At 36.4% G+C, this 16,670-nt stretch overlaps 1 protein-coding gene across 10 annotated transcripts in view; it reads right to left on the bottom strand.

Annotated features, from left to right (window-relative positions):
* The window catches only part of DCAF6 (DDB1 and CUL4 associated factor 6), a 142,436-nt gene that overhangs the window by 78,066 nt on the left and 47,700 nt on the right, over nt 1-16,670 (bottom strand). For all 10 annotated transcript variants that reach the window (XM_033198758.1, XM_033198759.1, XM_033198755.1 and 7 more), the window contains exons 5-7: nt 8,089-8,202; nt 4,435-4,570; nt 2,411-2,625 (exon numbers count right to left, since the gene is read on the bottom strand). In XM_033198758.1, coding sequence (XP_033054649.1) covers nt 2,411-2,625; nt 4,435-4,570; nt 8,089-8,199 — 462 coding nt within the window. In that variant the 5' untranslated portion in view covers nt 8,200-8,202. The remainder of the gene's footprint in view (nt 1-2,410; nt 2,626-4,434; nt 4,571-8,088; nt 8,203-16,670) is intronic.

The raw sequence follows: 16,670 nt of genomic DNA, 5'->3' as shown, positions 1-16,670 counted from the left end.
CTTGCCTCAACCTCCCAAGTAGCTGGGATTACAGGCACCCACCACCAAGCCCGGCTAATTTTTGTATTTTTAGTAGAGACAGGGTTTCACCATGTTGGCCAGGCTGGTCTCAAACTCCTGACCTCAGGTGATCCACCCGCCTTGGCCTCCCAAAGTGTTGGGATTACAGGCGTGAGCCACTGCACCCAGCCAATAAGCATAATTTAAATCCACTTTCAGCATTATTTTTCTTAACTTAGTTAATGCAATAAACAAGACCAAGAAAAAGGCTCCCAGAAGAAAAAAAAAATGTTCATGACTCAGTCTCTTTCACTCTGATTATATAAATATCTTTTGGCTAAGTATTCTATGGTATCAAAACTAGTTGGCCCACTTAAAATGTCTATGGACTTCCAACTCTCATTATGTAACAATCACAGTATGACTATAACTTTACTTACCCATGTATTTCAAGGGGAAATTTATACAGCATTAACAAAACGACAGAGCAGATTTCTTGTTTTCAACCAGAATAAATTCAAAAATCATTTTATTAGCCATCATACCCTTCTTCATCAATTTCCTAATTCAAATAAATACACTGCTGTGATAAAAATCTCAAAGTATACTTATAAAGTAATACTGGTTTCTTTTCTAATCTTACAGCCCTCTATACCTGAAATTATGAGGAATGAATATAGTTTTGTATCTCATAGGAATTCCAAAATCACTGTTATTAGTAACGTTTAAAATGTATTAGGCATTGAGCCAATACCAAAAAGTCACTGAAAATAAAAATCAATGGTTAATTTCAAAAGACTTTTATAAGCCAAAGTTCAGAGTGAATAAACACAGAACATTATAAAATAAAAAAGCCAAAATGAAAAACATATTGAGGAAAGAAGCTTAACAGGTTAGACACTTTTCTACAGCTGTATACTGTCAGATACCTTATTTCTACTTACCCTTTTATAAATAATAAATTCATTATCTTTTAGTAGTTTTGTAAAAGTAATTCATTCACCTACTTTTCAATATATACAACTACTTCAACTTATCTTTTTCCCACTTATATTTATTTTATAAAATATACCTAGGGTTAATGTTATAAATCACTAGTATGTAACTGTGAAAGAGGCACAATTGGGAGAGAAAGGGATTGCTGTCCATATACGAAGGGTAAATGGTAGTAAGTAAAAATTCTATTGATCCATAGACACACACATTTAGTCTCTCGGAAATTTATCATCATATTTTCCATTATTTTAATTGCCTTTTCTGCAAGTGTTAGAACTGTTGATCTTTCTTGCTGCTGCTGTACATCTACAAAGTTAAGATAAACACTTTGCTATCAAGTATAGTCTCTTAAAAAAAATTAAAAATACTTTTTTCTAAACCCTTATCCCTAATAATTCACTAATAGTGAGTTAGAAATAGTATTTAGAATACCAATAATAAATCAGTAATTTATTATTACTAATATAGACGCTAGTAATTATTAGTTATTACTAATTATAATACAAATTACAAAAATACTATTTTTGTCATTACTACTTAGAAATTATTATTAGTAACTAAATACTAATAGTAATTAGTAATAACTGATAGTAATTTATTAGCTTCTATTCTTTTTTTTTTTTTTTTTTTTTTTTGAGACGGAGTCTCGCTCTGTCGCCCAGGCTGGAGTGCAGTGGCCGGATCTCAGCTCACTGCAAGCTCCGCCTCCCGGGTTCACGCCATTCTCCTGCCTCAGCCTCCGGAGTAACTGGGACTACAGGCGCCCGCCACCGCGCCTGGCTAGTTTTCTGTATTTTTTTAGTAGAAACGGGGTTTCGCCATATTAGCCAGGATGGTCTTGATCTCCTGACCTCGTGATCCGCCCGTCTCGGCCTCCCAAAGTGCTGGGATTACAGGCTTGAGCCACCGCGCCCGGCCTATTAGCTTCTATTCTTTCAAGTATGTCTCATGTTTTTTGTTTTCTGAACTGTAAGTGCCTTGAAAATTAATGTTTTTTTTTTCTTTTTGGCCTTTAGGCCCCAAGAGTCACTGAATTGTTTCTGAATTAAATAAAGGACATGGCGTTTTTTTTCTTTTTTTTTTCCTTTTTCTTTTTTTTTTTTCTTGAGATGGAGTTTTGCTCTTGTTGCCCAGGCTGGAGTGCAATGACGCGATCTTAGCTCACGACAACCTCCACCTCCCGGGCTCAAGCAATTCTCCTGCCTCAGCCTCCTGAGTAGCTGGGATTACAGGCATGTGCCACCATGCCCAGCTAATTTTGTATTTTTAGTAGAGACAGGGTTTCTCCATGTTGGTTAGGTTGGTCACGAACTCCCAACCTCAGGTGATCCACGCGCCTCGGCCTCCAAAGTGCTGGGATTACAGGCGTGAGCCACCGCGCCCGGCCAAAGGACATGGCTTTGAGTAAACTTACCTCTTCTCTTCTCTCTTCTGCAGAAGGAGTTTTAAGTTCTCGTGCTGTATCATCTTTCGGGTCAAAAAGATATATGTAATCTGAAGAGTAACTAACGAGAATCTCTTGACCATCTTCACTGTAACACAGAGATGTCACTCTGCAGGACTTATTATTAAGATGGGAAGGAATAAAACGGGCAACCATTCCAGTAGTCCCTCGACCTGCATAATTTCCTAAATAAGAAACAAGAAGTTATTTCAAATTGTTTTAAAGAAAAACATTTTTTAAAACTCTTAATCTGAATTATTACATATGTGACTTAAAGTAGCAACATAAATAAAAGCCATCACATTTACTTCTAGTAGAGGTTCTTTCTCTGTAGTCAGATTTTGTAACGAAACAAAAAAGAATATGGTATAAAGGTAACATCTCTACAAAAAAACTTCATGATTGTCTAGAATTCCAGATTACATACGCTTTGTTGAAATGAGTTAATCAAGGAAAATGATTTATAAATACAGTCACACGAAGTCATCTTCCAAAAGTTTGCCCCAAATTAAGATAGTAAAGTTTTACAAAAAACTGACACTTATTAGCATACTACATAAATTAGTATGCAATGTATGCAATATCCTTAAGATGATACAACTTTTACTTCTTAAAAAAATTTCTGATTGCCATGAAATTTACCTGTTATATAGTACAGAGTTAAGAACGCTATTCCAATTTTAATTAACTCTGGTACTCAATGCAATATAATAGGTGTACAACTGGCACTTTGTGCCCTGGGGGCCCAGAAAAGCTAAATTCTAAGAATCCCACAAAGCTGTATAACCTTGCACAATGAAGTCTTATCATGCTCAAAATGTCAATTGTGTCCACCTGTTGAGAAACAATAATTAAGCCTATGATTTCATATTATATTACTACTGTTTCCCCTAAATGTACATATCCAAATAGACTGGACTCCTCAATTATTATTAGATATGTGACTTAATGTAGCAATATAAATAAAAGCTATCACAGTTTCAAAAAGAAAGATCTCATCTGGCATTCTCAATAATCTATGTACATCTTTACTGACATTGTTGGCTTCTTCCCAAGTCCACCTTTATTTTTAACAATATAAAATATGTGAATATATGAATGTGCATTCAGAGTGTGTGTGTGTGTGTGTGTGTGTGTGTGTGTGTGTGTGTGTGTAATCCTGGCCTTCCTTTTCTGAAAAAATGTGAACGGAAGTTGACTTCTAATTGGTTATTTTGGAAGTACTTTGATCCTACAGTGAGTGAAGGGAAAGAGCACTGGTTTATATTAGATTCAAATTCATTATTAATAGCACTTTAAGGTAATAGTAGCATTATTAATAGCACTTTAAGGTAAGCAGGTATAAACATATGCTACATATTAATACATACCCAAGTCACTATTCTAAACAGAATGTGACCTTTACAGATGTAGTTTAGTTACAGTGAGGTAACTAATCCAGGGCACACTTCACCCTAACTGGATTAAGGGTGGGCCCAAATCCAATATCACTAGTGCCCTAAGAGGAAAATGTAAACGCAGACACACATGGGGAGAATGGCATGTAAAGAGAGTGGCAGAGATTAGAGTGATTCATCTATACCAAGGGGATGCCAAGGATTGGCAGCAACCACCACAAGCTAGGGGAGATCATGGAACAGAACCTCCAGTAGAAACCAATCATAAGATATCCTGATTTCAGACACCGAGCCTCCAGAAATTTAAGAGAATAAATTTCTGTTGCTTTAAGATACCCAGTTTGCGGTCATTTGTTATGGTAGTCCTGCCAAACTAATACATCAAATGTTACAACTTTTTAAAGTTAAACTGCAGAAGTATCATCCCAAGGGGTTATAAACACTTGGTGAAATGTTTTTTTTTTATAATAATCCATACTAAACAAATACTATTTTCTGAAATTTTATAACAAACAAGAAATTTTAAAACTGAAGATGTCATAAAGATTTACTCTTTGAACTGACAGTCCTATATTTTCTCTAATATTATCTTCTTACCTGTAGCCCTTGTGCCCAGCATTCGCCGATCATATATTCGTACTGAGCTATCAGAACAACCAACAGCAAGGTAATATGGTATTGGTGGGCAAATAGCAACAGACGTGGCAGCACGTCGACAGTTAATTAAAATATCCTACAAAACATAACATAATACCAATTACATACAGCTATACAGCAGAAGTGAAATTATATTTACAACATTTTCTCATTAGTAATTAGAATAACCATTCTCAGAACACCTAATTCAGTCAAGAATGACAATGAGCGGAAAAACAATATGGCTTTCTTTTAACTTTTTTTTCAGATTTCTACTAGAAATTATTTCTAATACGTTCAGCCTATGTAAAATCAAAATAAATATACTCAATCAATATTTCTAAGAAAGATACTCTTTTCTTTATAGTTGGCCATGCAACTCCAAAATTGATAGATTTCTACCACAATATTGTATACTTTCCTTATAAACCAATCAAAATAAGAAAAAATATGAAAATACTAAACTTAATTAAAATACAGATTTTAAAAATGATCAGTATTTGAGCAATTAAATACATTCTAAAAAGGAAAAAATAAAAATTACTTTCAAATATAAGACTGAAAATACTGAGTAATTATACTAGATCAGCACCAGCTACAAAAAGATGGTAATAATCCAAGAAACTCATATTTATGTGACCACAATTAAAACTCTTTCCAAACTAGCTACATTTCATACAATGTTATAATACAATTCGAATTATTTCTCAGAAATGCCTGTTAAATATTCCCATACTCATGAATAATGAACATCTTTAGAAATGTAAAAAATTCAAAATTACGTATATAATGTATCACTAAGTCATTAGTACCATTAGAAATGCCTGCTATTATTGGTCCACTTGACAGTAAAGACGGAGTTATAACCTACCTATGACAAATCTCTCATACTGTCTATAACTATTGATTATTTATATAGTATTCATATTTTTTCTCTTTTTGAGACATTTCTTGCTCTGTTGCCCAGGCTTACAGTGGTGTGATCACAGCTCACTGTAACCTCAGACTCTTGAGGTCAAATGATCCTCCTGTCTCAGCCTCTCAAGTGGCTAGGACTACAGGTGCACACCACCATACTGGGCTAATTTTTAAAAATTTTTTTGTACAAATAGGGTCTCACTATGTTGCCCAGGCTTATTCATAATATTTTAAATGTAACCACTGCTATTAAAATATAGTAAAAAATTAACTTTTACATTGTATACTTTTTTTTACTTATAAACCTTTCTCCTTAACCAGCTCAAAAATAAAGTACACATATAAATACAAACCCTGCAAAAGACAGGTCTTACTATAATGTTATTACTTATCTCTGTAGAATAATTAGAAAATGTAAGAGCTAGTACCCCAAACATATATCCTGAAGGTACTCTGTTGATTCCATACTGTTTTCTCTAATGACTCTCACTGCTCATTCTTCTCAGTAATTTTTTTTTTTTTTGAGATGGAGTCTTGCTCTGTCGCCAGGTTGGAGTGCAGTGCAACCTCTGCCTCCCAGGTTCAAGAGATTCTCCTGCCTCAGCCTCCTGAGTAGCTAGGATTACAGGCATGTGCCACCACGCCCAGCTAATTTATTTTGTATTTTTAGTAGAGACAGGGTTTCTCCATGTTGGTCAGGCTGGTCTCGAGCTCCTAACCTCAGGTGATCTGCCCACCTCAGCCTCCCAAAGTGCTGGGATTACAGGTGTGAGCCACAGCGCCCGGTCCCCAATAATGTTTTTAAGTCAATTTAACCTTATACTTTATTCAATTACTAATTTTAGAACATTACTCTCATTACACAGAATTCATTAACCAAATGCCTTTCATAATTCTAAGTTTTTAGTAGTTAAGCATTACTCTAGTTACCAGTTTTTCTTTATACTCTCTGCTTCATTTCACTTTTATACGTAAAGGGAAAGTTTTACTAAGGAAAGAGTACTTTCACGTCTTATCAGACTTGTTTTTGTATTTTCCTGGGGTTTTTGTTTAAAGCACAACTGAATCTTACTACATTGAAACACTAAAACAGCTTAAGAGAGTTTGCAATAAAAAAATTTAGTGCCCACCACTTACTCTAAGGAACAGGTATATCAAACACTCTTAATAACCTGATATTTAAACTTATTTCTGAGTTTAGTTCAATGTTTCCCTATTTGTATATGTGTGTATATACAAATACATAACAAAAAAACTGATTAAACTGTATGTTTAAAGGTTTTTTGGTTTTGTTTTGTTTGAGATGGAGTCTCACACTGTCACCCGAGCTGAAGTGCAGTGGTGTGATCTTGGCTCACGGCAACCTCCGTCTCCCAGGATCAAGGAATTCTCCTTCCTCAGCCTCCCGAGTAGCTGGGATTACAGGCACCTGTCACCACACCCGGCTAATTTTTTGTATTTTTAGTAGAGACGGGGTTTCACTATGTTGACCAGGCTGATCTCGAACTCCTGACCTTGTGATCCACCTGCCTCAGCCTTCCAAAGTGCTGGGCTTATAGGCTTGAGCCACCACACCCAGCCTAAAGGTTTTTCAATTTCTACTTTTTGTTTGCTTTTATTTCTCTGTTTCAAATATATAAAATAATCTTTTCACCCTAAAGCATGTTAACCAGTTGGTAACTGGTTTAGTTAGCAAGCACTTAGCCTGATTAATAGTAATTTCTTTTTTTTTTGTAACTTTCAGTAAAAATATTTTTTGAATAATACTTTCTTATTTCATTTCCCACTTCAAAATGATCCAAGGAAAAACTACTGTGCTCTAAATAATGTATGTCAGGAAAAATCACCTGGAATTACTTGTATGGGGTCAAAAGACTGAATGATTTCTCAGGCCTTTATAAGTTTAAAAGAGTATTAAATGCCAAACATGGTGGCTCATGCCTAGGAGTTTGACACCACCAGCCTGGGCAACATGGCAAGACCTCATATCTACTACAAATCAAAAGAAATTAGTTGGGCATAGTGGCACATACCCGTAGTCCCAGCTACTCAGAAGGCTAAGGCAGGAAGATTACTTGAGCCCAGAAAATTGAGGTTGCAGTAAGCTAGGATTTCACCACTGCACTCTGGTCTGACATGACAGACTGAGACCTTGTCTCAAAAAAATACATTAATTAATTTAATTAAATAGTATTAAAGCATAAAAAACTGATAGTAGAGATATTATCTTTAGGAAAGTGAGCTAAATTTGAACAAACATGTTGATAGCATGGTATCTTATTACTTCTTTTTTAAAAAGATAACATGTAATTACGGTTTAAAAGGAGAAAAAAAGACAATAAACTACCACAAGCTTTTATAACTGCTATTTAGTAAGTCGAAGTTGTTTCCATGAGTAAATGAGATATATTGATATAAATTCTTCAGGTTTTTATAATATTAGAGTATATACTGAACAATTATTTGAATTTTCATAAATATATTTTAAATGTACAATTAAAATATAAGTTCCCCAACTTCAATATTAATATTTTACATTTTTCAATTTCTAATTATAAAAAATACGCTTATTAAATATTTTAGCAAAACAAAAATTTTAAAATTCACCCATAATCTTACCATCCACGTAACTTACTGTCCAATTTTAATTATAACCTTAATTTTTCTGCCTCATTTGTATAAAAATTTAATTCTTACATCTTTACAATCTTCTTTTGTGCAGCTAGTTTTGATGCGTGTATCAAACCACCTAACAGTTCCATCTTCACCACAAGAGAGAAAAGTGTAAGGGTCATTGGGTACAGTCATAATCTGAAGATGAAAAGAAAAGTGCAGATAATCATACTGAACATTTAAACAGATGGTTCTGAAAAATATTCCTACTATTTCATAAAATGATTAAGGTAAAGGTTACAAAAACCATGCATTTTGGTTATTCATGACTTACCCATACTATGATTCAGAATGGTACAATACAGATAGAAATAGATAAGAAGTAACTGTTAAATTAATATGATTCAGGACTTTGAAGATTAGCATTAACTTAACTTCAGATAAAAAGTTATTTGAAGTTATAAACTTCTAACAACCAGGGAAGAATGATTCTCCCCTAGGTAGCTTGTTCAAACTATTCAAAGCTTAATTTTTATGTTTTATCTATGTGAATTTATAACTGTATAATAAATAGGTAAGCAAATTTTCTTCTCTGGTAATGTTTAAGAAAACTGTGGGATGCTGAAATGATTTAAGTGCATAACTCACCTCTCAGAAAAATTTTAATTGTGGTAATGGTTACACAACATGAATATACTTAATGGCAACGAAATGTACTCTCAAAACAATAGTTTAAATGTCAAACTTTATACGTATTTTACTATAATAATCTTTTTTAAAGAAGTACAATATTTTAGATACGCCTGTATCCACTTCTAATTTAGCAATGACAGTACTGTAAGTTGAGGCTCTCTATAAACCCTGCCTCAGTAAGTTCCTCTCTCCCTATGTCCCAAAGACCCAGTACTGGTCTGTAGCCTGTTAGGAAGTGAGTGGCAAAGCAGGTAGTGAGCAGCAGGCGAGCGAGCATTACCACCTCAGCTCCACCTCCTTAGGATCAGCGATGGCATTAGATTCTCATAGGAGTGTGGACCCTATGGAGAAGTGTTTCTCAAAGGTTGTGCACTCCTTATGAGAAGCTAATGCCTGGTGATCTGAGGTAGAACAGTTTTAAACCCAAAACCACCCCCACTCCATGTCCATGGAAAAACTGTCTCCTGTGAAACAGTCCCTGGTGCCTCCACTATAATGGTTTTGTGTATACAATATTCCTATGTTTGAAACACTGTGTATATGAAAGGTGTTCAAACTCAGCCATCAAGGAACTACAAATTACCACCACAAAGATATACAACTGTACCATACCAGAATGGCCAAAATGAAAGAGACTTACAACATCAACTGTTGATGAGGATGTGGAGTAATGGAACACATAGCTGACAGAGTATAAAATGGAACAATCGCAATGGAAAACTATGTATCAATATCTATTAAAGCTGATCATATGCTTCCCCTATAACCCAGCAATTCCACTAAAAATAAATGCCTGCATGGGGCACGTAAAAACATGCACTAGAATGTTCATAGCAGCACTACTGGTATTAGCCAAATACTTGAAACAACCCAAATATCCAACAATAAACTAGGATTAAATTGTTATCTATTCCTAAAATAAAGTACTAAATCATCAGTAATAATGAACAAATCATTACTACTCCCAGCAACATAAATGAATCTCACAAACCTTCTGTGTGAAAAAAGCCAGACACAAAAGAGAAGGCACAGTATGATTCCGATTTTTATAAAATCGTAAAAAAGCCCAAACTAACCTGTACTTTTAAGAGCCTAGAAAGCGGTAAACCCTTTGAGGGGACACACAGGACTTATTGGGGCTGTTTCTTGTTCTAGATGCTGAGTTCACATGTATTTTACTTTGTGAAAATTAACCAAGTTGCACAAATATACGATGCCAGCACTTTCCGGTAGGTGTTTTATACTTTTAAAAAATTTACTTGGAACACCTTTGTCTTAAAAAGTTTACTATTATTGTGGTAAGCAGAATAATGGTAGCCCAAAGATATCTACATCCTATTTGTTAGAACCTACGAATACTTTACCTTAGATTGCAAAAGGGATTTTCTAGATGTGATTAATTAAGGATTGTGACCATAAGGAGATTATCCTAAATTATCCACAGAGGCCCAATATAATTACAAGGGTCTTACCAAGCAAAACAGGGCAGGAGAGTCAGAGTCAGAGAAGGAGATAAGATGATGGAAAAAGTCACAGAGAAAAAGAGATCTGAAAATGCTATGTTGCTGGGTTTGAAGATGGAGGAAGGGGACTTGCTCCAAGGAATGCAAGTAGCCTCCAGAAACTGGAAAAGGCAAGACCAGAAGAAATATACACCTGCCAACACTTCGATTTTAGCCTAGTACACCTTATTTCAGACATCTGACTTCCAGAACAGTAAGATAATAAATTTGTTACTTTAAGCCACGCCCCCATATATATATATATATTTATTTATTTATGTATATACACACACACACATATACTACATACACATACACAAGACATGGTTTGGTTGTGATCCCACCCAAATCTTATCTTGAATTGCCACATGTTGTGGGAGGGACCCGGTGGGAGGTAATAACCGAATCATGGGGGCAGGTCTTTCCCATGTTGTTTTGGTGATGGTAAGTCTCACAAGATCTGATGGTTTTTAAAATGGGAGTTTCCCCACACAAGTTCTCTTGTCTGCTCTCAAGTGAGACACACCTTCCACCTTCCACCATGATTGTGAGGCCTCCCAGGCACGCAGAACTGTAAGTCCAATAAACTTTCTTTTGTAAACTGCCCAGTCTCGGGTATGCCTTTATTAGCAGCATGAAAACGAACTAATACAATATACAACTTTTAATTTACCGAACTACAATATATCAATATCCTTTGCTTCAATTAAACCAATTTTGCAACGAACACAGAATAACAAGATTTATACCCTGCAAAAAATATATAAAAAGTATATTCAACCTAAATAAGTACACATTTCAAGGAAAATGAGAATTTTTACTCATTTCATATTTGTGAAAATGTAACTAGTATTCCATCTAATCAAGTCAGCAATGTTAATTTACTTATGAAACTATTTAATCAGTAAGAAATATTTATGTAATTTATTGACTTAGCTTTGAGACTTTATTAAGTAAAATGGTCACTTTTGCTTTGTATACTATTGTCTACAAATGAAATTATTGGAAGCATATATTTCCAAGGATATTTATTTTTAAAAACTAGAATACTAAACTTGTTAATCAAATTAATTAATGAACTATGAGCTGTATGTACTCACACTGCTATTATAAAATTAAATTATTAAAACACACATCTATTTCTTTTTTTTTTTTTTTTTTTTTTTTTGAGTTGGAGTCTCGCTCTGTCGCCCAGGCTGGAGTGCAGTGGCCGGATCTCAGCTCACTGCAAGCTCCGCCTCCTGGGTTTACGCCATTCTCTCGCCTCAGCCTCCCAAGTAGCTGGGACTACAGGCACCCGCCATCTCGCCCGGCTAATTTTTTTTGTATTTTTTTTTAGTAGAGACGGGGTTTCACCGTGTTAGCCAGGATGGTCTCGATCTCCTGACCTCGTGATCCGCCCGTCTCGGCCTCCCAAAGTGCTGGGATTACAGGCTTGAGCCACCGCGCCCGGCCCACATCTATTTCTTATAGTTAATGCCCTTATAAGTTACGCTCAGAAATCTGAATCATTTAGGAAGCTTTCCTCACAATTTAACCTTCCTCAAGAAGGTGAGGAAAGTATAAGAATGTTACAGAAGAAACACTTCTGCAATGGCTGAATAAGACCTCTGAAAATATACTTTTTCATAAAAACACTGAGAACACTACAAAATTTCAAAATCAACTTTTTTAGAACTGTGAAAATTAACCAAGGGATTAGAACAATCCAAGAAACATTTATTCAAGACAAATAACTGAATCTCAAAGAACAGTGCGCTTTGAGCCACTTTAACTTGTGATATTTTCCCTAAGTCAACGGCAGCCTTGTAACTATGGTAGTTGTAAAAAACAGTAACTTCGCAGCCACTGAAAGTCACAAGTTTGGAACTCACCCAAATGCCCTATCCTCAAAGACTTATCACAATTTAATCTGTCCTTAAGTTCCCTGGAAAAGCTGCCTTTTAAGGGCTTACATGAATTTGACCATATTCAACCCCATCCTGAGGGTGTTTGTCAAAAATAATCAACAGCAATGATTTAACATCACAGTTGCCTGAGGCAGTAATACTAGGTGATGCAAACAAGAAGATGACCAGAAAAAATTAAAAGTAAAAAATAAGAATCAGACATTAATAGTAGAATTTGAAAAGCAACAAAATATTTCTGGGAATTTATAAATTATGCACATGTATAAGGATGTGCACATGTCAAAGAAGGACCCAAGAAGGCCCTACTATAACATCCCTGGCTGACCTTGAGGCTCTGAACAAGCAAGAAGCGAAAGCTAAGGCAGAGCTGTAAATTTCCAGGGCACCTGAAGGCAACCCAAACACACAGACCCCTTTGGCAAAGACTGGCAGGCTTACTGGTTCAAGGCATTTAAAGAAATCTCTGTCTAATCCTTAGGTGATGACTAAGCTAACCAAGCACAGACTACAGTGCCTACACCTGAAAAATACAGATTTAACAGAATTAGTCTAGGAAAATCACTAAACAAACATCAATGAAAACAACAAACAGCAACAAGGTTTTTCCATTTATTCCATGCTCATGGATTGGAAGAATCAGTATCATTAAAATGACCATTCAGCCCAATACAACCCACAGATTCAATGCTATTCCTATCAAACTACTAACATCGTTTTTCACAGAATTAGAAAAAACTATTCTAAAATTCACATGGAACCAAAAAAGAGCCTGAATAGCCAAAACAATCTTAAGCAAAAAGCACAAAGCCAGAGGTATCACATTACTTAACTTCAAACCATACTTTAAGGCTATAGTAACCAAAACAGTATAGTACTGGTACAAAAACAGACACACAGACAGACCAATGAAACAGAATAGAGAACCCAGAAATAAAGCCACACACCTACAGTCATCTGATCTTCAACAAAGTTGACAAAAATAAGCAATGGGAAAGGACTCCCTATTAAATAAATGGTGATGGGATCATCGGCCAGCCATATGTAGAAGAACGAAACTAGACCTCCCTACATTTCACCATATATAAAAATTAACTCAAGATGGATTCCAGATTTAAATGTAAGACCTCAAACTATAAGAATCCTAAAAGAAAATACAGGAAACACCATTCTAGACATTGGCTTTGAGAAAGAAATTATGACTAGGTCCTCAAAAGCCACTGTAAGAAAAACAAAAATTGACAAGTGGGACCTAATTAAACTAAAAAGTTCTGCACAGCAAAAGAAACTATCAACAAAGTAAACCGACAACCTAAAGAATGAAAGAAAATATCTGCAAACTATGCACTCGACAAAGGTCTAATATCCAGAATCTACAAAGAACTTAAAAAATTTCAGGCCTGTAATCCCAGCACTTTGGGACGCTGAGGTGGACGGATCATGAGGTCAGGAGATAGAGACTATCCTGGTTGACATGGCGAAATCACATCTCTACTAAAAATACAAAACATTAGCTGGGCGTGGTTGCACGTGCCTATAATCCCAACTACTCGGGAGGCTGAGGAAGGAGAATCGTTTGAACGCAGGAAGCGGAGGTTGCAGTGAGCCGAGCCGAAATCACACCACTGCACTGCAGCCTGACGATGAAGCGAGACTCCGTCTCAGAAAAAAAAAAAAGAACTTAAAAAATTAAACAAGCAAAAACCAAATAAGCCCCTTAAAAAATGAGCAAAATAAACAGACACTTCGCCAAAGACATACAAGGAGTCAACAAACACAAAACAAAATGTTCCACATCCACTAATCTCAGAGAAATGCAAATCAAAAACACAATGAGATACCATCTCATATGAGTGAGAATGGCTATTATTAAAAAGTCAAGAAACAAAAGTTGCTGGTGAGGCTGCAGAGAAAAAGGAATACTTATATACACTTGGTGGGAAGGTAAATTAGTTCAGCCACTATGAAAAACAATTTGGAGATTTCTCAAAGAACTTAGAATGACCATTCAACCCAGCAATCCCAATCCTGGGTATATATCCAAAAGAAAACAAATTGTTCTACCAAAAAGACATATGCAATCACATGTTCATCTCAGCACTACTCACAATAGCAAAGACGTGGAACCAACCTATGTGCCTATCAATGGTGGACTGAATGAAGCAAATGTGGTACATACACATAGAACACTATGCAGTCACACAAAAGAATGAAATCATGTCCTTTGCAGCAACTAAGATGCAGCTGAAGGCCATTATCCTAAGCAAATTAACACAGGAAAAGAAAATCAAATACAACACATTCTCACTTATAAGTAGGAGCTACACACTGGGTACCTGTGGACATAAAGATGGCAACAACAGAAACTGTGAACTAGTAGAGTGGGGAGGAAGAAAGGGAAGGAAGGGGTGAAACACTAACTACTGGGTACTATGCTCAGTTCCTGGGTAATGAGATCATTTGTACCCCAAACCTCAGCATCATGCAATATACCTAGGAAACAAACCTGCACATGTACCCCTCGAATCTAAAATAAAAGTTGAGGGAAAAAATGAATCCATAAAGCAAGAAAAAAGCTACTGGGCAAACTGGTTATCTACATGCAAAATAATGAAGTTGGGTCCTTACCCTACATATGCAAAAATTAATTCAAAATGGATTAAAGATCTAAACATACAAACTGAAAGTATAAAACTCCTAGAAGAAAACACGGGGGAGGCCAGGAGCGGTGGCTCCTGCCTTATAAGCCCAGCACTTCGGAGGTGGAGATGGGCAGATTGCCTGAGCTCAGGAGTTTGAGACCAGACTGGGCAACATGGTGAAACCCCATCTCTACTAAAATACAAAAAATTAGCTGGGCGTGGTGGCGGGCGCCTGTAATCCCAGCTACTCAGGAGGCTGAGGCAGGAGAACTGCTTGAACCTGGGAGGCAGAGGTTGCAGTGAGCTGAGATTGTACCACTGCATTCCAGGTAACACAGCGAGACTCCGTCTCAAAAAAAAGAAAAGAAAACATGGGGGAGAAGCTTCATGACATCGGATTTCACAATGATTTATGAGATATAACAACAAAATCACGGTTAACAAAGCAGTAACAGACAAGTGGAACTACATCAAACTTAACAGGGTAAAAAGGTAAAGTATGGAATGGGTGAAAATATTTGTGAACCATGTATCTGACAAAGGGTTAATATTCAGAATATATAAAGAATCCTATATTAACAACAAAAAATAATGCAGTTAAAAAATAAGCAAAGGAGATTTCTCCAAAGAAGATACACACATGGCCAAGAAGCATATGAAAAGAACCTCAACCTCACTAATCTTTGGGGAAATAAAACTCTCAACCATAGTAAGATAAAACTTCAAGTCCACTGGAATGCCCACTAAAAAAAAAATAGTTAAGTGTTGGCAAGGAAACAGAGAAACTGGCACCGTGCACACAGCTGTTAGGCATGTAAAATAGTGGAGCTGCTATGGAAAATAGTATGGCAGGTCTTCAAAAATTTAAAAATGGAATTACCATATGATCCAGCAATCTCTGCTTCTGAGTATAGATCCAAAAAAAAAAAACTGGAAATGGGATCTTGAGATATTTGCACACTCATGTTCACTGCAGCATTATTCACAATAGCCAAGGAATAGAAGCAACCTAAATATCCACCACTAGATGAATTTATTTATTTATTTTTGAGATGGAGTCTCACTCTGTCGCCCAGCTGGAGTACAGTGGCGTGATCTCAGCTCACTGCAACCTCTGCCTCCTGTGTTCAAGTGATTCTCCTGTCTCAGCCTCCCAAGTAACTGCGACTACAGGTATGTGCCACCACACCCAGCTAATTTTTGCATTTTTAGTAGAGACAGGGTTTTACCCTGTTGGCCAGGATGGTCTCGATCTCTTGACCTCATGATCCGCCCTCCTCAGCCTCCCAAAGTGCTGGGATTATGGGTATGAGCCATCACGCCCGACCTATTTATTTATTTTGAGACAGAGTCTCGCTCTGTCACCCAGGCTGGAGTACAATGGCATGATCTCGGCTCACTGCATCCTCCACCTCTTGGTTTCAAGTGATTCTCCTGCCTCAGCCTCCCGAGTAGCTAGGACTACAGGCACCTGCCACCACGCCTGGCTAATTTTTGTAGTTTCAACAGAGGTGGGGTTTCGTCATGTTGTCCAGGCTGGTCTTGAACTCCTAACCTCAAGTGATCTGCCCACCTTGGCCTCCCAAGGTGCTGGGATCACAGGCATGAGCCACAGCACCCAGCCTAGATAAATGAATAAAGAAAATGTGATATATACATACAATGGAATCTTCCCCTGCTTTAAAAAGGAAATAAATTCTGACATATGCTACAATATGATCATGCTAAGTGAAATAAGTCAGACATCAAAAGTCAAATACTGCATAATTACAATTATTTGAGGTATCTAAAATAGTCAAATTCTTAGAAACAGAAAGTAGAATGATGGTTGCCAGAGACTAGGATAAGGAAGAAAGGAGAACTGTTAATAGATGCAGAGGACCAGTTTTGAAAAAAAAATTCTATGCTGATTAAAGTTTGTA

The sequence above is a fragment of the Trachypithecus francoisi genome, unplaced genomic scaffold, assembly GCF_009764315.1.
Source record: "Trachypithecus francoisi isolate TF-2019V2 unplaced genomic scaffold, Tfra_2.0 Lachesis_group5, whole genome shotgun sequence".
Taxonomy (NCBI): domain Eukaryota; kingdom Metazoa; phylum Chordata; class Mammalia; order Primates; family Cercopithecidae; genus Trachypithecus; species Trachypithecus francoisi.
This window is presented reverse-complemented; position numbering and strand designations above follow the sequence as displayed.